The 27,231-nt window shown below is 38.2% G+C and overlaps 1 protein-coding gene across 1 annotated transcript in view; it reads left to right on the top strand.

The window, feature by feature from the left end:
* tenm3 (teneurin transmembrane protein 3) overlaps positions 1-27,231 on the top strand; it is a 217,033-nt gene that overhangs the window by 56,424 nt on the left and 133,378 nt on the right. Inside the window, 1 exon segment of the mRNA XM_056457389.1 lies at positions 11,662-11,890. Coding sequence (XP_056313364.1) covers positions 11,662-11,890 — 229 coding nt within the window.

Below are 27,231 nucleotides of genomic sequence, written 5' to 3'. Positions count from 1 at the left end.
ATATACATAAATTGTTTTACATTTTAACACTAGCAATCCTTATTCTATTTACACTGTATATATTCATCTTTGGCAAAAAACTGCTGCAAAGAAAATCCTGTGTGCATTATTAAAGTTTCCTTCAGTTTCATCCATCATTCACAGATGTGATGCAACTTGTGTGATTCTGCTTTAGATTATTTATAATGTATTTAAGCATTAAAGATTAGTATTGTGTGTCATTCTGAAAGGAACATTGTGTGTTATTTCGATGAAGGTCTGTGTTTGTGGTTGCACCAAGGTTGCATGCAGTCATTTTGACACCAGTAATACTTCTTTGGACCTGTCTGTCTGCCATCCTCTCTCTGTGTAACATTTACTTCTTTGGGCTGTTAGGAGAAGCTACCACTCGCCTTGTGCGGTTTGGATGTAATTGGGAGCGCAACTGAATGTCAGTTACAGTTCAGTGTAACACTCAACCCTGCTCTCCTCATTAAAAGGCATGCGTGTGTATGTGTGTGCCAGTCAGCCCGTGTGTTTGTGTTGCTCCATGCGCGTATGCTGCAGGAAACAATCGTTTCTCACCTGCTCATTAAAAATGCATTACCACCCAAAACGTTTCGTCATCAGCTTTTTAAATAATGCTCATTCTTCCTGAGAGCTGTCGATGTCAGACAAGGTAATGGGTTGTCCGGCACCTGGCACAGCTAGCGATTAGCTTGCCCATCAGCTTGTGAATGATCACCCTGCCTGAGCAACCCCCCCCCTAACCTTGAGCGCACTCGCTGTGGATATTCATGAGCTTCCTGCCGTTCACTGCGAGCCAAACTAAACCTGTTGAATTAGCTCAGGAAAGAAGGATAGTGCACAAGGAAAATATTCCAAGAACATTTTCCGCCCCAAATGGGAGACAGCAGGCCTGGGGTTGTTGAAAGGGCAACACTTTTTAAACGCGTTTCCTCTGATTTTCTCATCTCAAACGGGGAGCTGTTTATCACAGCTCTGCATTCAATTTGATGTTGCATACAATCTCATATAGCATTGCAACTCGTGGGTTATTGCCTTGGAAATACAACCTTGCACTTTAATTCACCTCCAAGTGGTAATATCAGGGGACTCATCAAAGTGGGAAAAAAAAAGAAGTAATATCCCTCCAAACCCCACAGCAATTACTCTGAATTACGCCAAATTATGAACCTGCAATTCGGCTCTGAGGCTGAGGATTAATGTCAGACTCCCTCCACTTCGTTGGTACATCTTAAATTGCCTTTCACTACCAACACGCACTTTGACAGCTTGAGAAATTTACAACCATCTGAATGGTGTAATTACTTTCTTTGTTTCCCTGGCTTTCTGTTCGTTCTCTGAAAATGCTCTTTTTTTCGTCGTAGCGTGTCGCGCAGGCTAGAGGTTCCATTGATCTCCAGTAATGATTCGCCCTTGAGTTTGTCAATATTTAAAAACCACTTTGTCCCTCAGAAAATCATAGAGAGCCAGGCAGATAAATGTCACAACCTGCTGATATTTGTCTTTTATAAATAGCGCTCTGTCTGAATGTTTGACGAGCTCTGATGCTGGACGAGCAGGAACGGGGAATTCAGCTTCCTCACATACAATTTCAGCAGTGGCGCCCAAAACTGGAAGCCCCTACTTTACCTCAGACATACCGCCATTAATAACCATTCAAAGCCACCGTCTGCCATTCTTTGATGGTCGGAGACCACATATCTCCCACAGTGCCACAGACTGGTCGAAATTTTGCAGAGTGAGTCGAGTGGTGAGCTGTCCCTTCTGCCTCTGTTCATTACTCTTTGGTAATGGCTGTTCTCTGTTGGGGGTTGATGCTAAATTGGCTGTTAGAGGCCAGAAGCCTGCACTGGCGGTGGCAAAATAGGAAAAGACAGCAGGAGAGACCTTGAATCACCCACCCTTTTTTCTTTTTTCCCTCCTCCATTTTTGAAGAATGGATGTCTTCTCTTCGATGCACCCATATCGAGCCCCCTTTTTTTTCCGTCGGTCACCCGCCCGCACACATACGAGCACACCTGTCAGCCATAGACGCTTCACAAAAGAGGCATTTTCAATTCTGTCTGGGTCGTTGATCAGAGGACGTGGTGTCCTGTCCAGATCCCACACAAAGAGACAAGGCCCACATATGGTGGCAAAGGCTTGATCTCTTCTTTAGATGAAAACACTGATTTTAGCCTCCCATCAGAAAATGATAGTCTAGTGTCAAGCATCTGCTGTAGTTTAGATTTGGCTTTAGCTAATCAAGCAGTGCTGTGGTTTTTCCCCTCCAGTTGCATTCAGCAGCAAGAAAGCTTTTCATGTGATTCCGGCTGCTTGTTTATTGTCCTTCACAATCACTCTCACCACAAGCAATCACGCTCCTCAGAAGTAAACATGCTTCTTAAAAAGCTTTGTTCAACCCAGGAAAAAATCTTCCTTTAATAATCGTGTTTGGTTTATTTTGTTGCATTATACAAGTGGCCGTATTTGTGCTTAGCTAAATTTTTTGGGGGGCTGGTTAACATTGATTATTGATATTGATATTGATATTCCTTGCTCAATAGGTGTGAGGCAATATTAAAATGTATTTTATTTATTTATTTTTAACTGAGCTAAGTTGCATTGCAATCTATTGCTCCGTAAGAAATATAGAAGCAGTATTAATGTATAGAAAACAACTCTTGCATACTGCCATTTTAGCAATAACTATCCCATCTGGGGGTGGATCACATCAAAAAGTTTAAAGCAAATAAAAGTAGTTGCAAACACATTTTTAGCAGTTTTAAAACTGTAAATATTTTGAATACTTTCATTTCATTACTTTCAGAAGCATGCTGTTTCTCTTAGCGAATATTTCTAAAGAAACTTCCACCTTTTCAACCAGTCTCTGTCTGTTGCCTTTCACATTGTGACATCATTAGATGTGACGACTGTGATCTGCTCATCTGAGGGAAGCCTTGACATTGTGTGTCTGGCTGCATTGTGTTCCAGTGATGCGAATCATCTTTGTGTAATGTGTTTATCTGTGAGGAAGAGGAGAGTTTGATATGTCATTCAGCTCTTTGCATGGTCGCCCACTCCCAACTGTGGTCTGCATTAATCCCCCGCACCAATGAAATAGAAGTTTTGCAAGGTGAAACATGACAAGCCGCCACATTGTTGACAAATAACCTTTCCTTCCATTCCTGTCAAGCCCCTCGAATGACAGCTTTAGCTTTCAACGACTGGTGCGCTTTTGAAATGTCAATTTAGCATCTTGACACATATTGACGACAGAGAGCTGACATTTTACGGGCCTTTCAGTTAGGAAAGCGAGTAATCCCACTTATCATAATGCCAGACATGTTGCAATAAAATAAAGTAACGCAGAACTTCTCATTTCTTCATTTCAAAAAAGTGATGTTCTCACATCAGACATCCTCCAGAGAGATAAATCGAGAAGAACTCAAAACACATCTCACACGATTTCTCAGTCGTCATTTTTTTCAAATGCCTCAATTACATGTCCATGAACTCTGCACTTCCAGAAGCTCCAAAACTTCAAAATCATTCAGTCTCTTATGAAATAAGTTTGCTGAATGGATGGTTCCCTAAAAACTCTGTCATAGTTTATTCACTGATTTCCAAACCTGTGTTTACAAATTGTTTATAAACCCATGACTCGTTTTCCCCCTTTCTTAATCAAGTTAAAGTCCACTTAAAGGGTTAATTCACATAAAAATGAAAATTATTTAATTAATTACACCCTTATGTTGTTTCAAACCCCTTGGACTTTCATTTGTCTTCAGACCACATATTAAGATATTTTAGGTAAAATCTGAGAGCTCCCTCGTCATTCATAGGCAGCATTGTTTCCAACTCTTTTTTTTCTTCTGCCGCAGTTAAACTTAGCTATTGCTTGATACAATTTGCAGATTTGGCATGCTGTCCCAGGAGAGAACCCTGAGCTTGGAAACACTTGAGCCCAGGGCTCCCGCTTGGTCATATAGCATGACTGGGGCTTCGAGATCAGGGAGGTCTCGAGAGCTTCCGCTGGTAAAGAAAAAAAAAAGGTGGAGATGGGGTGAATAGTGGGGTTCTTCAAAACGAAGACAAGGAAGGTAGGATGAATGGGTTTATTTATTGGATACTAGAACTCATCTGATTGATCTAGCAACGATATCTGAGTGGACTAGAAATAATTATTGATGCGAGACTCGCCGCGATCATTCATATCACATGCTCCTCTCGAAATTAATTTATAGGTTTAGAAATGTGCCAAAAAAAATCCTTAAATAGACCATATGCTTTCAGTGGTTCAATCAGAATATTATAAAGCTATGTGAATACTTTTGTGCGAAAAAAAACGAACATTTATTTTTTCTCCTCAGTGTCAGTATAGGGCACGCTTTCACTTGTAACTTCTTTTTAAATTAAAGAACAGTCACTGAGGTAATACATCAGAGGCACGACCAAGCACAATATGTGTTTTTTTTGTTTGTTTATTCTGCAGATAAAAAGAATTATCATAGCTTGAAATTTTTCAGATTTTACCACTGAACATAGACTGTTTTAAGTACTTTGGGGGTTTTTTTTGGACCTATTTGGACTTGGAACCTTGATGTCTATGGAGGATGATGGAGGCTCTCAGGTTTCAACCAAAAATTTATTTTCTGTGTTCCGAAGATAAAATTTTTGCACTTTGAAATAACATGATAGTGGGTAGCTAATAATATTAACTTTCATTTTGGGGTAAACTAACACTTTAAGATTGTAAACAGATTATTGTGGTGTTTTTCATCAAAAGATTGCTTCATAAACAATGATCAACCCTTTATTTAAAATGTGTTAGTGCTTTGTGAAGTCAGACCAACATGACTGTACAGTAAGTAAACGATGACTGAATTTTCATGTTCGGCTGAACTAATCCTTTAAGACGAGTGTGTGTTTTGTAATCTAGGGCAGTGGAGCTGGTGGCCGGCTACATCTATAGTGAGTTTAGCCTTGGCCCAGATGTGCTCTAGATATCAGAGACGATACCACTCCTTAATCACAGACTCCTGGGAACACCGTCTTGTCCTTTACTTTGTTTCCTGCCCTGCGTTTTTAGGAAATAAAGAAGCAGAGCTCTGCCTTTCCCACACTCATTTCCACCACACAAGATATGTCACATAAATAAACGGTCTCATTAGCCTTACAGATGTCCCACTGTGGAGTTCTACCGTCAAAACTTCTGTTGGCTTTCTGCCTCTCGCAGGACACAGCTCTATTAAAGCCCATTTAGCCATTCAGTTCTCTTCTTCCCCACAACATGCAACTCCTGTCCGACTACATCGCACCCCCTTCGCCATTGTGAGCGAACGCAGCAAAGAGACATTGATGGACGTTGATGGACGCTCCCCATTGAGCGATTCAGGCCTTCCTTTTGTGAAGCCTCTTTCAGGAGGAAAGGTTTACAAAATGAGCATTGAGAAAAGACAAGAAGGGGGGTTGATGTTGGATATGACAGGCCTCTCCGACTGCTCCCAGCTTTCTGACAGGTGTGGGTGAAGGACATGTGAGGTAATCTAGAGTTTGACAGCGCGAATATAAGCACTGACACTCTGGGTGTCAGGGCATTAGTGTTTCCGTTTCCTTGCACACACTGTCTACCACACACACACTTCCAGTGCAGGTCAGATGTCTGCTGATGAACCATCTCTGAAATACAAGCTTGGGCCAGAGATGTGCTGCTACAGATAAGCAGCACTTTCATTATGATTTTTTTCCCCCCAATAGCTATCACTCACCCCCATTAAGAGATAAACTTCTCTGGCTGTAATTTCAGTTCTGCCCATGAAATCCTAATCAAAAGGGCTCTTAAAATATTTTCGCTGCACACGAGCATGGCAACATGAGTTACAGCAGACGGAGCCATTCGTCAGCGATCACATTTCAGTGCCATAAAATCGGCATCTGTCCCATCCATCGTCAGGGATTGACATGACCAGGCCTTGTTTCCAACTACCGCCACAGAAGAGCGGGGTTACATTCCTTCTGCCATCGCAAGAGGAGACCGAAAGGTTGACGTCTGAGCATGGACGGGCTTTTGAAAGAGGTCAGGTCTGGAGGTCAGAGAGAGGGCTTAAGTCAGTGTTAGTGGGCATGTAAAGAGCCTGTATGCAGAGTCCCTGGAGAGCAACAGACGTGATGGGGCTAACAGGCCCTGCTGCGTGACAAATGTCCATCCACGCTCTGGAATGGCACCTGTGTTGCAAACATATGGCAGTGTAATTGAGACGTAACAGAGAGGTGTCTCCGAGGATAGCAATAAAGTTGTCGCCCCATAGCTTTTTGTGTGGTGTAGGCTCCCGTAAGCATGCTGTATATCTAAATGCATTATGTGCCTTTCTCCCCTGATATTAAATAAAGTTAAGGTGAGCAACTGATGAAAATGCTGAGTGTGTCAGATCAGCACATTTGATCGTCTTCCACACTTCATTTACTCCCTCTTTATTTCATTCCGCTTCTGCTGGGCAGGAGAGAAACAGACAGAGGCTTTAAAATAAATTCGATGTCTGCTGTTGTATCGTGAGGGCTCAAGTCTTAAATCTAATAGATTTTTTTATATGTATAAATCATCTTTTTATTGTATATATGTTTAAAATAAGTTAAATCACTGTTTAACAGTGTTGCCTTATAATATTGTTATTATAATTTTACAGTATGTTTCTGCAGACAAGAGTTTGAATAATACAAATAGCTAACATTGTCAGTTTTTGTATATTCATCAGCTTAAATTACTGTTGTCCATTGTGCTCTGTCATCCTAAGGCCACCGGGTGGCTGTGAGCCTTGGTGTGAGATCGCTTTCATCGCTGCTTGCTTTTATAATTTTGCAGTACATTTGTATTAGTATTCCAAACCAATGTTTTTGCAACCTTTTTGCACCATGTAGCATTACTATTGTGCTCAGAATATGAAATAAGCCATGTTAAGACCTTCATTACCTAACTGCTTGTTTGACAATTCACCCTTGCTAATAACATTACTTTACATTTAATGTAGACATCTGCAAAACTGCTTTAAAAGATATGTGTGGTGTAAATAAATGAACTGAGCTACTGTTTGGATCACTAAGCAACATATGCACATTATTCACACTATTATTTTACACTTTTAAAATAAAGGTTGAAAAGGGGGGCACTATAACTGGGGCAGTAACTTAAGTGTATTCTCAAACATGCATGTTTACTTGTAAGTGTCTCTAACCTCTCTATATAGCATGCATGTTTTAAACAGTCTACTAGATGTTTTCCAACTGGCTTTGAGAACTTTGATCAGACCTCTGCTGTGAGCCACAGCGTGCCTTTGTTTTCTTGTGGCTAAAACTCTATCAGCCCTCTTTGAAAGTGTGTGACAGAGGAAACATATAGAGTTGTGTTTACTTGTGGGGGCAAAAGTGAATTGAGTACAGAAGAGTGGCTTTCCAACAACAATTGTGTGTCTGACAGTCTGATTATCATGGGAGTGAGTGGTAGCATGCGCCATCAGCTGCAGAGAAGGCTGGAAATTGAATTTTAACAGGCTCAACGGTCCCTCTTTCCTCTCCCTCCATTGTTTTTGATTTTGTTGTTGTGCTCTTTGAAGCCGGCAGCTGCAAAGTAGATAGGACCCAATGGAACGCGTACACCCGGACTATGGAAATGTATGCAAGCACTCCCCCGAGGACGGTATGAGAATCCAATCTGAAAGCTGTCTGTGAGCTCTCACTGCCTCCGGGTTTCAGGTACTTGCTTTGTTTTGGTCAAAGAATAGATCAATCCTTATATTATATATTTATTTATATATTTTTAGGGGTTATAGCCCATCTTGAGAATTTGTGGATGACTTTTAGGAGAAGATACAGTATACGTGTAGACGAAAGCTAGAAGCTAGATGTGTTGTGATTCCCAACAGATTTGCACTCATGTATCTGTGTGTTGCCTTAAGCAATCCACACCACACCTGTCTTCTTCTTTCAGCTTCTCAGCAAACCTTTCTTACTCTGCTGCATTCTCTCGGCCCATCACATTTTTTTTTCCGTTTTCTTTTTTTATACATGAACACAGTAACACTCTGTATCCCAGTATACTGCGGGGGTGGTCAGAACATCATCCAGTGAATGCTTTGATTCCAGATCAGCCACACACCTGAACCTCCGGGCTGGAATCACATCATCATTAGGGGTGTGCTGTTTGACAAAAATCGTATATATCACGCTAAAGGTATATTTCACAATGGTGTTATTTTGGCAGAAAATTCAACTGCGGAATCTGACTAGGTATGTCTGAAGCCATTGTAGAACCAATGCATGCATACTTGTACACCCGTAACATTGGTATATTACAATGTGCATACAGTTGAAGATAAAAATCTTCAGTAAAAATAATTTTCCAATATTTTCCCAAGTGATGTTTAACAGTGAGAAGTTAAACATAATAGATTTAATATTTCAATTCAATTCATGTTTATTTCTGTAGCGCTTTTACAATGTAGAATGTGTCAAAAGCAGCTTAACATAGGCATTCTAGTGAACTGAAACTGCGTCAGTCCAGATTACAGAGCTGGAGTTTAGTTTAGTTCAGGTCAGTGTGGTTTAATTTTTACTGCTGGAAGTCCAAACACTGAAGAGCAAATCCATCGATGCACCGCTCAACAAGTCCCAAATCAAGAAAGCCAGTGGCGACAGTGCGAATAAACCTTACCGATTGACGAAAGTGAAGGAAAAAAACCTTGAGAGAAACCAGGCTTAGTTGGGTACAACTATTTCTCCTCTGGCCAAACTTCCTGCTCGGAGCTGCAGTCTAAGTGCCAGAGGCTGTAGAACACTGGACGTCCAGCGTGGAGAACTGCAAGTGTTGGTAGGTCACCGGCAGGTGATCATGCTGGCCCATGGGATCAATGCAATGACTTGTTTGTCACTTGGCCTTTCAGAAATCAGTCTCATGCTCTCCGCCCCTCCATGACTGCCGCAGCATCAGCTCAGGATTAATTTCTATTAGTTATTAATAACATATTTTTTGTCTTTGCCATGATGACTAACCATAATATTTTACTTTCTATTTAGCTAGTATTCAGCTTATTCGCTATTTAAAGGCTTCGCTAGGTTAATTAGGGTAATTAGTCAAGTTAGATTAATTAGGCAAGTCAGTGGTTTGTTCTAAAGCCAAGCAGATAATTCCAGCCAAACCTAAAGAAATAAGACTTCCTCTAAAACAAAATATAAAAGAAAATGCAATGGGAAATGTCCTTGCTCTGTTAAACAGCAGTTAATTAAAATTTCACAGAAGGGCTAATCATTTTGTCTTCAACTGTATATACAGTATGTTAAATTAATCATATTTAATATCTTAAGTCTTTGGGGAAAGGAACTACAGATTAGACATTGAAATTAATGCTCTGATTACACAATAGCAAACTGGGTTTTTAGGCTAAGAACAAAGTGAAGAAAAGAGAGCGAGCCTTTTTCACACACCGTTACAATCTGCTTATGGCATTTCTGCACACACATAACAAACTAACATTGTATATAATGTGACTGTTTTTATTTTTGGTCTTATTTTGTCATTTTCTATTTATTATTTTTTCTTTATTTGTATTTAACGATTGAGAATGTCTGAGGCTCACAGCAAGTATTTTAATGAATAATATGCCATTGACTTCTTGTGAATACGACAAATAACCTTGATAGTTGAACTAATATCTGCTAGCATGAGCCTCTTTAAGTCCTTTGGTGTTTCAAAGAGAGGAACATGAGATGTACGGAATAGACACATACTGTATAGGCAGCTTTAGAAAAGGTCAAAGACACACAAAATACCCGTCACACCAAACAGAGCCTTTTTTTTGCCGCTGTCCAAATCTGCCAGAAGATTCTCAACTGCAGTGTAGACTCACTCCCTGTTTGTCATTTTTCTTATAGCAGCTCTACTGTATCAATCTGGTATCAAAGACAGCCATATGAGTAACAGAGGAGCACAGGAAGCTGAGCAATGGTTTTGTCTTTCTGGAAAGGCTGCTTCACATAAATATCATTGTGTTTCATCTTATCTGTGTTCAAGGAAAAAGATTTTGTGGCCTCAAGTTACAGCATGTAATCTCTTCTACTCTTTTTCAATTTTTCATTCTAGGTTTGACTCAGCAGAGGTTTAGATGAGGACATGATCCCTTGTGATGTGACTGCTGCTTAAAATCTCACAATTGACATAGCTAGTTGTAGGCTAATGCTAATGCTAAGTACAAAGATTGAGCAGTTCTTAAAACAGCCTTTTTCTCCTCACATCTATGCTACAGCCAGACAAGTTATAAACAGCTTGCCATGGTGTCAAAAGGAGCTTGCAAAGGTGCCTTTAGGGCTCTAATTTTGTGCCTCTGGCAATGCAACATGTTAAGACTTACTGTATAGCATGAGTGTCTGAAGACTTTAGGGTATTGTTTACACTTGGTATTACAGTAAGGTGTGTTTTCAGTCTTCTAATCACAAACGATCAGTCAAGGTGCATTACCATTTACACATGCGTGTAGGACATTTTAAATGTCTCTGCTGTTTCCACTTTTGTTCTTATTTAGACTAGACCCTCCCTTTCTTTTTGTCAGACACTAGATCATTTTCTTTAGAGCAGCATGTGCAATGAATGTCAAGTCATTATGTTGCTTACAAGCAAGTGGGAAAGGAAGTCAATTGAAGGGATACAAATGGTAACATGATTTTGATTGCAATCTGTTTGTTATGGTACAACAAAGCAAAGTTGCAATTGATTGTTTGGTGCACTTTCTCAAAACACATCTCATAATGCTCACATTTTAGGTCAGTGGGTGGTGAGTAGGCGTATTTTGAGGCTGTTTGAACACATTCAACAGCATGACTGTTTGTTCTTCAAAATCAATGCAATCAAATGAGTTTTCGACTGTAGTATGGAAGTGGTCAAAATTGGACATCGAAACATTTAAGACAAACCCGTTTGTATTTTCATTTTATATCATCTATTTAATTGGATTCATTAAAATACAGAAAAATGCAAAGAGAACAGCAATACGCTAAGAAAGGGGAAAATCAGGAGTGTCATTAGCTTGTTCTACACAATTGCTTTACTTGAATAGTAAAATTTGTACAAAACCCTTCATGCGTTGACTAAGATGGGAGATTTTGTAGTCATTTTAAACTGGCTTCAGGGCAAATATGTCATTTGCATTGCTACTATTGTGATCATATCTGAAACTCAGGCAATAATGTGCCTTATAACAATCTCCACTGCTCAAAACATTGCTTCTTCATACACTTCCTATTACCAGGGTGCAATCCAAAACAAACCCAAGGGTGAATTTACTGCAATAATGACAGATAAGTGCCGCTAGGCTTCCTAGCACATTTTAAAGTGGATGTTTAATCGTCTCGATCATATGCTTATATGTGTATCTGAGAGCATGCATATGTGTCGTTGTTGTCATCATATACATGGCAATCCGACAGCTGGTGAGGTTGGATGCTAAATGGTTAATGTCATCATCACCCTGCTGTAATATGTCCCAGATGTTCTTTGGTAAAGGCACATTCATCCAGACACATTTGCCTAACTGCCACGATTAATTACCAAGGACAACGGCTTACATCTGCACGTTGTTACTATACTGCCTCACCATTGGTTAACCTAGTTTTGTTTGATTCTTTCCACAGAACAACCATCCAATCAGCACCAGCAGGGCCAGTCCACGCTGCCACCAGTGCCGCCCCCGCACAAGCAGCAGCCGTCTGTGACGGCGCTGAACCACAACTCTCTGAGCAGCCGCAGGAACGTGAGCCCGGCCCCTCCGGCCGCCCTCCCCGCCGAACTGCAAACCACACCCGAGTCAGTGCCGCTGCAGGACAGCTGGGTCCTGGGCAGCAATGTGCCGCTGGAGAGTAGGTCAGTTATGCAAGCACAGTCACCAGCAATGTTACATCCCACAAAGTGTGACCTGTGATCTGGAAAGATCTTTCATTTGACATTACTCACACAGCAAATCACGTGCACACTACATCTGTCTCTGAAATCTGTGACTGCAGGGCATTTATTTACATTCCACCCCATCAGTGGTAAACACAGTGAATCAAGCTCTTCAGTAAAAATACAGATACCCTAATCCAATATTACTCCAGTTAGTCTATTTGGGTACTTTGCATTTTTTATTACATAAATACAATGGAAAATCAGAGGAGGTCATTAACATGTCCATATCTGTCTAAAGTTACATGACTTCTGATGGCAGATATTTGAGACATTCACATTTTAAAAGGTACCTGATGACATGATTTTATTAAAAAATATGAATTTCTTTGCCAGATAAAACCAAGCTATTTTTTTATTATTTTAGTGTGGAAGTGGAGAAAATGAATCATTGGCTCCATTCCAACAGATAACCAAATCCAAAAAATCCGAAGTGAAACAAAATTGTAGCTTAAAAAAGGAAGGAATTTTGTCAGCGTACCAGGAACAATGGATAAATGTTCCCTTGTGTTTTCTACAATCGAAACAATAAACAAATTGTCTTCAGACATGGTGTGAGCTAAATTGTATTAACAAATTCATAATTGAGTTCATGAACTCCCAATGAAGTAAACTTAAAGTACATTTTTAATTACAGCAGACCAATCTGTATTATCAATTCCACTGTCTAAATCCTTTTCCCAAACTTTCTTCAAACTTTCTTAAGAGGATGAACATGTAAATTATAAACAACTGAAATTAACCCTTTAGAGAACCTGTTTGTTAATGCAGTACATACATAATTGTTTATATTAGTAAAAATACTTATTATTGAATTTGTTATTTTTGCAAGATACTTTTATTTACAAAACTTTTTTCTCAGCACTTTAAGTCTACATTTATTTGCTACCGAAATGGGGAATGCACAGGGATTCATTTGTGTTGTTTTAACTTTGTTCAGCATTTAAATACTGTAACTTACGCAAAATAGGAATGTAATTGGACATTCAAATATATCATACAGTGATCTTAAACAACTCAACATTTTACAATATATTTACTATACAACAAACTGACAGTCATGACCTAAATAGGATTTTCATTGACAATAATAAATCCATTAATAAATCCATTTAAAATCCATCATTAATATCTTACATTTCATACCATTAACCACAGACTCTAGGGATCTTTTGTTATTCTGGTAAATACTGTGAATCATTACCTAGAGAATCATTTGAATCAGTGAGTTGTTAACTCATGAGCAGATACAATGGAAACTGGCCAATTCACAAATTAATGATTTACTGTGATTTATGAACAAATTTAACAGTTTAAATGAAAGAATCATCTCCTTTACAAATCAAACACTGTTATTGCATGAGCAGATAACCGTTTCTCCCATTCAAAACCACTTTTTACCCTCCTACAGTTGTGAAATGTAATGAAGTAAAAGTAAGCTTTCTAAAAATCATTCATATAAAATGCAGATATTTTTAAAAAATTTACTTGAGTACCATAGTGAAGAAATATTAGTCACTGTCCACCCCTACAGGCCATATCTTGTTAAAAAAAAGATTATTAACATGTCAGATAATACAATTTACATTAACCAGCATTAGATTTCCATCAATCATCTCTCTCACAAAATGGCTGATAATATGACAACATCAAAAAAAGTGCTTCTGCTGACTCTGCTAACATCCCAGAGTGACTGAGGCCTCGCCAAGCTTGAGGGAGGATACGGCTTGCTTGTTTTCCTCCCATAAATCAGTAAGGCTGTAAGCTCAGAGGATACTCTGAGGGGTCTTTAAACACTAGCAGAAGGGAACACTTTGTTTCAGGGGTTTGCACGTTAGCGCCGTAATGACCTCTCTCTGTTTTTGATCTACTCTTTCTTAGTGACACTGTATATATAATGACTAAGCCTCCCCCATTAAGGGATGTTACCATCTAGCACTCCTTTCATTCATCCTGCGTGATATAAGCAACAAGACAGACAGGGTGAGGTGGGTGTGGAGAGAGAAATCAGGGTCATTCCAGAAACTTCATTTTGAAGCACGTGGTAAGTGATGCTGTCATTGTGCTTAAATTTCATGCTGCCATTCTTAACAACTTGATGAATGGCAGTCAAGAGAGAGGGAGTTCATCTCTAGAGCCCGAAAGCCATAGACCTCAGTCTGGATAGTCAGCATTTTAAGTCTGATGTAAATGAGAGTGAGGCTTGGGGGGATGGATGTACAGTCCGTTCAGTGGCTAATGATACCTCAAAACCAAGCTAACAAAATAGTGAAAATTGTCATTCCAGGAATGTATTGAGGATGTAAATGGTCCCAAGGTGATAGTGATATGTAAATTTAACAGTACATTTATACAGAGTTCTGCTGCAGTACAGCTAAATGGTCAGATGCACTGTTTAAAAAAGTTTCATGAACATACACCAACATGTCAGACCTATGGATTAGATACTGCAGAGTAGTAAATTTCAAAAGTACCAATGTTAAAATAACATTAAAGAATGTTTAAATATGAAGATTAAATACTTACTAACAATAAAATTATTATTATTATTATTATTATTATTATTATTACTGTTATAACCATTATTTTAACAGAAAAAGCACATTGAGATTAAAAATCTCTTTTACAAGAGCGTCCTGGCCAAGATTAGCCAGTATAAAGTTTGCGTGGGTTTACCAAACAAACAAACAAATAACAGGTATCATCATTCTTCCATCAAAACACACATACAATGACAGTTAAAAACTATTCAAAACATCTACAGGCCAATTTTTCAAACTCCAAATAATTTAAAATCTTTTTAAAGGCATGTAGTGAAACCAACTCTTTAAACTGCACCTTTTGGAGGTTATTCCATGCAAAAGATGCTGCATATTTAAAAGCCTTTTTTCCCCATTACAGTACGCACCGCTGGGACAGATAATAAATAAACTTTTTGAGACCGAATCTATAGCTAGAGACAGTTTTTTTTTTACAAATTTAAGTTTGGAGATATGAGGGGAGAAAACCAGAATAGATTTATAAACAAAGATATGCCAATGCTTGAGTCTAAGAGTGGACAAAGCAGACCACCCTACCCGAGTGTATAACACACAATGATGAGTGAGGGATTTAAGATTTGCTATAAACCTCAGTGCACCATGTTAAACAGTGTCTAAAGCAGGTGTGCTCAAACTTTTTCTTATAAAGGGCCAAAAACCAAACTTGATTGAGGGCTGTGGGCCGAAGTTGGATATACCAAACCATATTACATTAAATTTGCCATGTGTAATTTAAACATGCCTAATTTATTTGCTAATATTTAAAAATAACTCCAAAACGTTGTTTTGAAACATATTAATTGATGAAGTATATTTTTTAACATTTTCTAATGAATGTATTATAGTAAAAACATAAACAATCTCAATTATAGTACAATGGAGATCAATGCTGAATACACTAGTCGAGCTGCTCCTTTCTTTGCCTATATTTACTCGCTGCTGTCTTGTGCATTGTTCTCTATCTGTCAAGTGACAGTATTTACATTTTAAAAGTCTAGTTCATTTACAACATTTATTTTTTGTTGGCTTTTTTGTAGCTCTGCAATTAAACAAAGAAACAAAAGGTTAGGTTAAACTGGAAATGACGAGCTCTGTCAAAGGCATTCGCCCCATTCAACTCCCTATCATTCTTCCTCTTTTCAGATAGGAAGGTTACCATGAGCCAACTTTGGCCCTACTGTGGGCACCTCTGGTCTAAAGCATGCAAACTCTGAGAGGATGCATATATATAAAAATATGTTTGCAGTCATTTGCAATCATTGTTATTATACTGGTGTTAGTATAAAACTATATTTGACTTGTTTTGACTTGTTATATTTAATTGTATTTAACAGTCCATAAAAGGTGAGTGTACATCACCGTCACAGCCATGTACTCACTTGTGCTAAATTAAATATAGCAAGGATCCTAACTAAAGCATGCGAGTACTGATGAGTGGCTTGCTTTTGAGTTCATATTTTATGAGTGCCAGTACAAACACAGTGTTAAGAGATCCAGGAATAACACACCTGCCTCTGAATCACCGCCCTCAAGTTTCACTTACAGCCCTTCACATGGACACAGCGGTCCCAAAACAGGAATATCCAACATCCACACTTCCTTTATGGTCTTTCCCTCTGTTTTCCTCACCACTGCTTCTCCTCGCTTTATACTGTCTTTTTTTATTATAGCTACGTGGCCGTCCTGCTCTTTTGCTTTGTGTCATGTCAGCCACAGCAAGATCTCTGCTCTTTAGTCCATTGTTTTTCACCCCCATTGTTTTGTTTTCTGTCTCTTTTCCAACTTTCGCTGTGCTGTTTGTTTTTGTTCTTTTCTCTTAGTGGTTTTTGTCTCGGTGGTCACACCGTATCCTCGAAAACATATCCTTGGCGCCCCTCCACTGATATTGACAAAGAATTATGCAGATTTCTGTAGATATTAGCAAGAGAGCTAACATTTCTGTTTATATCCTGAGCTCTCACCAAGAAGACCACTGTGGACCACACACAGTCAACAGGCTTTCTTGACACACACACACACACACACACACACACAGATGGTTGTAAATCCAACCATGGTGCTGCATCTTTCCAGATAAACACTCTGAATACAGACATCCATTTAGCTGCGCTCGAGAACGCACATTGTTCTGTGTCTGCATGGCGGTGTTGGTTCAAAAGGTGCATGGACGTGAAGCCTACTTAACAGCTGCTTACATGGTGCAGACTGGTTTTGGAGGTGAAATAAACAAAATTTCCATCTCCTCGACAGGCACAACAGTGGAGTTTAGATGAAAATAATGGAAAACCATCAGAACTGATGGATGAAAACGTGCTGGCAGAAAGTGGAAATGCAAATGCTTCACAACATGTGTCCCCGAACAAGCACATTGATTTGTTTGAGGCATGGAGATTCTGGCTCAAAAAATGGAAAAAATTTCAGTTGACTTCATTAGCCTTTGTAGAAAATTGCACAAATCAGCCCTTAAATGCTTCATGCTGATTTGCTTGCACTTTAATAAAAAAAAAAAATCCCAGTACTGGGTTGCGGCTGACATCCACTGTGTAAAACACATGCTGGAACAGTTGGCGGCTCATACCGCTGTGGCGACCCCTGATAAAATAAGTGACTAAGCTCATAAGCGACTAAGGAAAATGAACAAATGAATGAATAAATTATCATTGGATGTTATTTAGTGACTGTTAAAATTAAGAGTGGCTCACTTAAAATGAATCCACCAGACAAGTTGTTGTTAGGTATAGTAAATTGCTCCTATGACATATTTCCTATATGCTTCAATGAAAAACGCTTCCCTGTGTTTACAAGCATGAATGACTGGTTCCAGGGGCTCAGGTGGCATTGTTTCAGTAATTACTGACTGTAGCTTTAAGCCATTATTGACACTGTCATGAACCTTGTGGTGAAGTACAGATCACGTCTGAGCATAAGCTTCCACATTCTTGTAATTTGTGTGCAATTTGTGCTGAACAGACAATTGAGTCGAAACGATCATGACTCTTATACAGTCAATTACCTCACTCTGCTGTCTTTACGATCTACGCTATTTGATGATGCCGTTAAAGTGAGGGAGAAAAAACAAACACGAGAAGCCTCTTGAGACACCTGCCTGTCTGATTAAAATAACTCGAGATCTCTGCACAAGGATGTTTTTTTTGTTATTATTATTACAAGTTTGATTATTTCAAATGTAAAGACAAATCAGGTAATTGAGTGAATCTGCTTCAGGGAATGATTATGTAAACCTTTGTTTACCCCTTGTATTAAGCAATAAGTATTTTGCAAATAGTCTAATTTTAAGGCCCTGTTTACACTGATGCATTTTAGTTTTAAAGCGGCGTTTCAGAATGAATGCGATCCACGTCCACACTGGCGTTTCTTCTAGCGTTTCTGAAAACCTCTCCATTCACACTACACCACTGAAAACGCACATCACATGACTATACACACTCTGGCATGTCCTGCAGCATATGCGTATGTCTGAGCTCCTGCTAGGCAGCAGGTGCTTTTAGCACAAAACCCCAGGTGAAAGCAGCGCACGTCAGTTCACCAAGAATCTACCGCTGGATCTCATCTCACTGTACATGATGTTTCATTCATCTGGTCTTTAACTAACAACATATGCCATGACTTTGGTCTTTTGAATCTATCACTTGTTCTCAAGTAATGTGTTTTGGCTGAGTGCAAAGATAAGTTAATATATTCATTTATGTAACCACGTACACTCATTCTGCATGTTTGACTGATTGCTCGCCTTCATTTTCTATATTGTATAAACTTATTGTATGTTATACTTTTATAATGGCTGTCATTGATTATTAAAACTGATATTCAGCAAAAGAGGCAGGAGATGTTTCATATTTTTCAATGAAAATGAAAGGAGGCAGTTATGTTATACGGTTTGTTTTGTTCTAAATATGCATACAGTGAAGATGACGGTCATTTAAATATGTAGCTACACGATGCCTTAATATTTTTGGTGTCTGTTAAGTAGGGCTGCTCGATTATGGGAAAAATCATAATCACGATTATTTTGGTCATAATTGTAATCACGGTTATTCAAAACGATTATCAGTTAAAGTCAAAATTATTCGCCCTCCTGTGAATATTTTTTTTTATAAATATATGTATAAATATGTCCCAAATTATGTGTAACAGAGGAGTTTTTCACAGTATTTCCTATAATATTTTTTCTTCTGGAGAAAGGCTTATTTGTTTTATTTCGGCTAGAATAAAAGCAGTTTTTAATATTTTGAAACCTATTTTAAGGTCAATATTATTAGCCCCTTTAAGCAATATATATTTTTGATTGTCTGCAAAAGAAACTACTGATATACAATGACTTGTCTAATTACCCTACTTACGCCTTTGAATGTCACTTTAAGCTGACTACTAGTATCTTGAAAAATATCTAGTATAACATAATGTAATATCATCATAGCAAAGATGAAAGAAATCAGTTATTGGAAATGAGTTATTAAATCTGTTATGTTTAAAAGTGGTTTAAAAATAAACCTTTGCATTAAACAGAAATTGGGGGGAAAAGGTCACTAATAAATCAGGAGGACTAATAACTTTAACTTTAACTTTGACTTTAACTGTATATATGCACAGTTATTTTCCACCCTGTGAATAAGGAAAGGAAAATAAATACAATAGAATAAAAATATGAAACCAACTGTGCTTTAAGCATCTTCACTGTAAGAAAAACAACTTCAGCTACAAAAGTCCTTCAGTCAAGGGCAGTGAGTGATTTTCTCCATTTGTTGTTTGATTCATAATAAAAACAGGCGGCAGCAGGAATATTGCGCTGTCACATTAAGGATAGTGCGGCTCTGATATGGTTTCACTTTCACATGTCTTTTGATTCTCAACTTGTTTGTTTATTACACAGATGAGGGTTAATATGAATATTTACTAAACACCACGCTCTGACACAAATGTGCATGTATTTGACCATTAAAGCGCTTGTATTAAGATGGCGTTAGATGTGTGTGCTCTGCTCGTCTCCGAGGCTGAGCGCGCACACACACACAACAGCATGCGGTCTCGTTCTCCCTTTTAAACTTGAATGATTCGAATGTTCATCAATGAATGATGTGCATCCCGTGCTGTAAACGTTACATTACAGTACATGCTTTTAGTAATGTTCACGTGGAACTGAGCTTTGCAGAGCAACAAATGTGTACAACTGGAAAGGGGGCGGTATATAGTGCAATAATCGTTTATCTCAATTAATGCTTTTTCATAATCGTTAGAAGCCAAAATCGAAATCGTATTTTCGATTAATTGCACAGCCCTACTGTTAAGTTAATATTAAAATGAAAATAGTCATTTCCTTATAACATGTTTTCATTTTATTGTTAAGATAACATAACCAGGGTGATGTACATTATAAAGTACATTATGAAGATTTTCGCTTTGAAGAGTTTGTTTTCCATATCAAACTTGCAAAGTCTGAACTTACAAAAAAGGATGCAAGACTGAACTTTGTGTAGCCTACTTAATATTGAGAAAAAGTCCCAATCAGATAAAGAATGTCTGCAGCCACGTCTGAGTTTTCAGATGTCTTCGTTTTCCCCCATCCACACTGACACAAAGCAGCAGTATTTTAAAACCAAAACGTCCTCTTCAGCATTTTCAAAAGGTCAATTTTTGGGGTACGAAAACTCCAGGGTAGTGTGGACGACAGACGTAACTATAGCCAAACGTTTTATGCGTTTTAAAACTAAAATGTATGTGTAAACGGGGCCTAAGTCAAACACAAATCTTTTGTGTGAAGGAAAAGCAAATATAGCTGTAAACTTTAGACCAAACAAAAGTGCTATGGAAATGATTAAGAATGAGGTCAGTTGAGCAGTAGGTGGTCTTTTGTAGCTGTTTGAATACATACGACAGGGACATCTACACCAAGAAAGTAATCTGATCAAATGTGTTTTCAAACCACCTCTGGAAATGATCAAAACATTGTAGACCTCATGTACACCTGTATTTAGCACTGTCCGCTATGATAGGTTTGGATGAAAATACATCTTAATAGCATGTATAATCTGTAACTTTTTTTTTCAACATTTAAATAGCACATTCTAGAAAGAGTAACATTTTTGCCAGTTTATTAATTCTGAATCAAATTTTTGAGTAATTAATTTCTAGCTCAAAGCATTTATTTGCTTTTTTAATCATGTTTACAATCCCAAGTCTTTTATTTGACTGCTGATCAAAGCTGTTAAATGCATTGTGATTTCCCACTTCCTAGGATGTTAAAATACAGTGCACGTTTTACTTGTGATGGAGTCGTAATGGATATTAAAATGATAGAAAACACTGAAGCTCTTGACATTCCAAAACCTCGCTCTAGGCAAAATCTCTTTGTTCAGGGCCTGATTTCAGTTTTGAGTATAGCAAAACGGCTTTAGTTTCAAGCTGTTCTCTATGTGGAGATAACCAGCAAAATGCACATTAGCCGTGGCCCATGTGAGTCTCAAAGCACTTTTGACTCATAGGTCAGCTCCCATGTCATGCCACAGCGGTAAGACAGCTAAAGATAGACCTCGCGACTTTCACCATCGCAAGAGAGAAGAAAGTGCACAGTGCATTTGATCACAAAAGCTCATTTACCATGCATATCTGCTTACTGCATGTGGAAAAAAAGCAATTAAAACCAGACTTACACAAATCTCCTGTAAACATCCTCATGAAAGTGGCGGTAAACTGAAAAAGTGCCCTGTTAAAATTTACTAGTCCTTTGCTTTGTTTATTGTCTCTTCACTTTCGTAAGTGATTTTGAACGGTAGTGATTTATTGCTCCAAAACAAAGCTAGACATCAAAATGTCCTTAAAGTAAAGCATCATCCATCAATATAACATCAATAGGTGTTACTGTAATTAAAAAAAGTGTGAAAGCCTGATGACTCATAGAGGATTGTGTTCAGAGTACAATCACAGCATTCTGCCAAGCCCAACCAGTTGTCAAGAGCCTTTAGATGTTTTGTTATTTTATCTACGGTATGGTCTCCAGCCCCAGTTTAGGAGCAGAGAACAATCCGGCTCAATCCACATAGACAAAACACACAGCAACTGCGAGATGCCTCTCAGTGAAGGCTTACCTAAGTGCTATGGATCATTCAGTATTGACACTTTGTCCTTTGTCACTTTTATAACTTGCAAATGTTCATAGTAGCACTGCTGAAGAATACACTGCAGGCACCATCCAAGGAATGGGCTCCTCGAGAATAACAATAGCCCCTATTTGCATTTTCCTTCACATAGAGGTTATGATGGTTTTTTTCTTTCTTTCTATTTTTGCATTTGTTCTTTCTTTCTGCCTCCATACTGTGATGTGGAGTGGAAATATGAATTTTAATATCATTCAGACCCGATCCTATTGGCTATTGTGTTAGAGATAGTGTAGTTTATCACTGTAGATGTAGGCACACTGTAGATATAGTTTTTCAAAAGCAAAACCACACTATATAGCTACCAGAGTTGGCTGTTACTGTATTCTAATTCCATTTTTCCAGAAAGCAATAATGTAGCGAATTACATTTTACATTTGTGTAATTTGATTAAAGCTACTAAAGTCAGTGTAATTGCGTTACTTGCGTTACTAAATATAGCTTTTTCTCACGTTTTTTGATGCAACTTCAGTTGATAAGCATGAGCTTTTAAATGGTTGGATAATGCGAGCTGAAATGGTTGCTGTCGAGAGTGGTTGCTTCTTCAAATGGAAATACAGACATTGCTTTGATTTCGTTGAGCGTAAAAACAAAAATTTTGCTGTGAAATTCAGTCTAAAAAACTTTCGACTGCTTTTAACTTGACCTTCTATGACAAAACTCGTCACCAAGGAGGGCACCGACACCAAAAAACATGGCAGCCCAACTCAGCCTGATTTTTGCCTCTATTTTTGTGCAGGATTGGGAGTGAAGGTATCTTCTGAATGTGAAGAGAAGCAGAACTGCTTATGGGACCGTTTACATACCGCGTTTTTTGCGCTCGCATTTCCCAGGCGCACCTAGTTGAAAACCGCAACACGTGACAAGAACTGACCGATCTATACTGAATATACACATTTAGGTAGACTTATTACTTCAGATAAACACAGAATACCCAAACACTACAGTGCTTTTTCATATTAAGGTCTTCTTTTGTGTAAAACAAAAAATAAAAAAAGACAAACAGGTTTGGAACAAGTGAATGATGAGAGAATTTTATGTATTCAAAAATGTTTAAGTTTTTTGACTATGTCATGCTGCTGTGATCAACCCATGGTAATGTTTTTCAGTGAATATTAAACTACTTGAAAGAGCTGCGGTTTATTTTGTATTTTATAGGTATATTTTATAGGTTTTAAAAAGTAACTTCAAAGTAAAGTAATTAGTAATCCAATTACTTTTTACATGAAGTAATTAGTAATGTAATCAGATTACAATTTTTCAGTAGTAATCGGTAATTTGTAATCTATTACTTTTTTTAAAGTAACTTACCCAACACTGAGATCTACTGAGTGAATGTTCTAAAAGAAAATGATTTAAAGAGGGAAAATAAAAGTGCAAAAGAAGTGGGTAGTTATTGTGAAGGTCACACGGTCCTTGTCAAAAATGTATTCCACGTCTGAAAATTAGTAAGTGATATAAAAGAAAAATTATATAAAAGAAGTGAAAGAGTATGCAATTTATTGTAGAGATCACGGGTCCTTGTCTGAAGAGTAGGAAATTGTTGTTTCCACTTTATTCTGTTCACCACAGTAACTCATCTAAACATTTCACTGTGTCAAATAGTAATTCCATGTCTGGAGATTTTAGAATTTGTATTTTCTTTTAAGTAGTCTATCTTCGATTACGCTACCGTATATAACCATTGTTAAGTTATTTTCCAGTTCTGTTACGCATTCGCTCCTCCTAAATCTTCTGTGAAGGCATTTGTCAGAGGATGACAAACGTGAAAGAAGATACACGGATTAGCATAGCAATTTCCAGCCTGATGTCATGCCTGCTGTAATCAATTAACAATGGTTATCCCGTCCCTCACGCTCCGAAATCCCTGTTCGCTGTCTTCTGTGTCAAAGGAACATTATCCTGTCTTACCTAAACACCAGATGCCCCAGTCAGTCCACAGAGGCTGCAGCTGGAGATTTTATCGCTGTTTTTCATCACGCTTCTTCTATTATCTCTCGTTTAAGTGGGTGGTGAATCTACTGTGCATTAACATTTTTATTGAGGGTCTAATCTTGCCATTTAATTCAAAATTATTTTCAAGCATGCGCCACATTTGCTCATATTGCTATGATCCTTTTAGCTACAATGAAAGCCAGTGTTACGTGACTATAAATGCCATATGAACTGTGAGGATTGAGTGAATTGAAAGTGTCAGTAATCGTAATAAAATGTAATTAACATTTATCATTTCAATGACAAATGGGTGGTTAAAGCGCTACAGTTCCCAGACGTTGTCTTTGTCTCCTTTTCTATTCATTTTTCTCAAAAGGTAGACAAAAAGTGAAACCGTGCATAAGTCATTTTAACAGCAGTTGTGTGGTTTGTATAAAAGCAGGCCACTCTGTGAAATCCAAGACGGACAAGCATATGGTCAAGTCGCGTTATTGAGTTACATGTCAGCAAGTCACTTGTTGTAAAAACTTGAAGTAAAGGTTTGAACTCTCGCTGTGAGGTTAGAAGGGCATGTTGGTTAAAACGTAGGTCATGGTGGTGTCATGTGCAAAGTCATACTGAATTACTGCTGGAATCCCATGCACCAGTTTTCATCCCACAAGAAATTGTGTGGGGAAGAGTGAAAAACGTTGCCCCATGACCTCAGATCAGTGGTTCCCAAGTGGTTTTACTTTTTGAACTACATTAAAAATTGAGGGCTCTATTTTAACAATCTACAGTAGGCGGAAAGTCTAAAGCGCGTGGCGTAAAAGCATTAAGGGTGTATCCGAATCTACCTTTGCTACTTTAAGGATGGAAAAATCTGCTCTGCACCCTGGCACATGGTCCAACAAGGTTGTGCTTATTCTCTTAATGAGTTATAGGCCCACACGGAATCTGCGTGTGCAGAAATGCGCAGATTTTTAGCCCACCATTTATTTACACTAAATGTGTGTACATTTATATTAATAAATTTTTTTATTAATTTCAGTAATATTATTGACTAATATCAAAGTTTCCATATGATTTATTTACAATACAGTTTGTAAAGTAATATTTTTTTGTCTTTAAGTAGATGTATTATATGATAGACTTGCTTTGTTTACCAAATAGATGGCTTTGCATTGTTAACATTAAATAAAAGTTAAAAAGGTATTATTTTTAATTTCATATATTAAGTTTTTAGTTACGATACTCCCAAAATAATTCCGCATAAATCCGCAGATTTTTACAAACTTCTTTTCGGAAATAGCAAAGACTGTACGCAGATTCTGTCTGGCCCTAGTTATGGGTGTCTTTTGAGCATAATGTGCTTTAAACCAATCAGAGTCTCTTCTCCCATTCCCTTAGTCAGTTGTCAGTTGCTTCGCACCATGGTGCATTTGCTATTAAGAGGAAAAACTAAACGCTTCACTAGCGAGAAAACAGTTAAACAGACCATCAGCAGCGCAAGGATAAGGAATGAGCTTTCTCCATCCGGCCTGTTTACTTTCTCTTTACTTTACTTTTAATCTTTACTTTACTCCTCAACTTTCATGGGTGAGGAAAAGGTGTTGCATGTACTCCACTGAAGACATCTATTATCCTTCATATTTAATTTCATTTGTTAAGCGCAAAGATTTGTTTCAAAGCTATTTTTAAAATCAGTTCTAATTTCCAATAAACAAATAAAGGAACAATAATAACGATGTGTGGTCAAAAAACACACGTCTTATTCTTATGCCCCATATGGTGATGCAAACATCTCCAAAACCCAACAGGTGGACAAAGCTAAACTTGTTTTTATTAAAACAAATGTAAATATGCATATAATAAATACTTCTGCTAATAATAATAACATTATAGAAATGCAAGTTGTCATGAATAAACTGAAAAAAGCTCCGAGGTGTAGAATGGAGGGAGTGGTTTTTATATTTATGTAGAAAATAATAATTTTGGTAACATTTTAATCCTTTAATTTTTTTATATGTAAAGATATTTGTGTATTGCTGTACATCCTGTGTGTATTAAGCGTTTGGACCTGCAAAGGCACATAATTAACACACTCTGCGCTGAACTTTAGGCCAGCTTTTAGTTGGTCGATGGCACAGTCTATTTTAGTTCATCAAAGTAGTAACGCACCAACAATGCGCTTTAAAACCCATACATTTTAGACCAGCACACACTTTGAGTCTACAAAGTAGTGCAAATAGATTTGATATTTAAACAACGTGATGCAAAACGTGAAAATTAGGGTTGCGTTGGTCTGAAAATAGCAACAATTTGTACAAAACACGCTTTTGAGGGCCCTCATTCTTTGTTTGTAAATTCTTCAGCAACTAATAATTCAATGAACAAAATGTCTGTATTTAATGTAGTCAGGGTCATATTTCTTTGGATTGTTTGTATGTTTGTAGCTTGTCCATATTCCATCAAGTGGCATGAATTTTAATCAAAATATAGTAGAGCTTGATGGCCTTACATTTCACCAGCAAAATATATGGGAACTGTTGTTTTCTCCCTCATAAAGTTGACGGCCTATTTTTATATCATAACAGTGCACAATTACATGGTTAGTTGCACTTTATTTTTGACCTTTAGCATTGTTTTTCCCTGCCACCCGCCGCCCTGTCATAATAGATCGGTGACCTGCCAATTGAAATGCGCTGCTTCAGATTGTGTGCATCTCTAGAGAGCCCCATCCCTCTCTCAGAGGAAGCTATCCGCTATAGAGGGAGTACAGTAATTAATATATTCTCTCACTTAGCTCATAGTGGATGTATAGAGAGGCGACCAATAACACTTTACAGTCATTCAGTGTGCCTGAGTAATTCTGCAGCTTGATTCACCGTAATAAACATTCCCTCTTTTTCAGAGCATGTTAGTGCTTCCATTTAGAGGAAAACGAAATGATACACAGAACATAAAACTGCCGTGTACTTGTTTTATGAGTCTTTTCATGCGTGTGGGTCCACGCACGACTGTCTGTCCTTCATTCCAGTGTACATTCAGCTGTCAGCGACTGCCATCTGAGAAGCTCTTTCTTTGAGGATTTGCTGCCAAACTCATAATTGGAAATACCTTGACTGTCTCATCACCAGAAAGAACTGACGACCTTTATTCTAATTGTTTGTCTTTCTCATGTAGAAAATTAGCAAAGCAAGCAGTTCTTGAAAACGGGCATGACAACTTAATAGAGATGGATGTGTTCCCTCCTGTGTGCCACGAGGGCGGCTATGGGGACGGGTATGTGCTCCTGAGTCTTCTCATGGTGCCAGCTGCTGATGCCAAGCCCAACACTGAGCCAACCAAAGTGCTAAATCTCTAGAACCCCCCCAACCTAGCCACCCCCCAAACAGAAGGCCAGCGCTGAGCCAACCAAATGGCCAAAGTCCCATATTGAGCCAACTGAATTCAGACAAAGCAGTCAATGCACTGGCCTGGCTTCCTATCGTATATCTCTTCCCTTCTTGGGACAGCCGACGAATACAAATTATAAGGAGGCACTTGATTGGCAGCCACTTCTGACACTGATACTTGCTCAGGAATAATTGCTCTAAATTAAGTTGCAATAAAAATCCACTAATATGCTAAT

This window comes from Danio aesculapii, chromosome 1, assembly GCF_903798145.1.
Source record: "Danio aesculapii chromosome 1, fDanAes4.1, whole genome shotgun sequence".
NCBI lineage: Eukaryota > Metazoa > Chordata > Actinopteri > Cypriniformes > Danionidae > Danio > Danio aesculapii.
The sequence above is the reverse complement of the archived record's forward strand: the minus strand, read 5'-3'. Positions and strand labels throughout refer to the sequence as shown.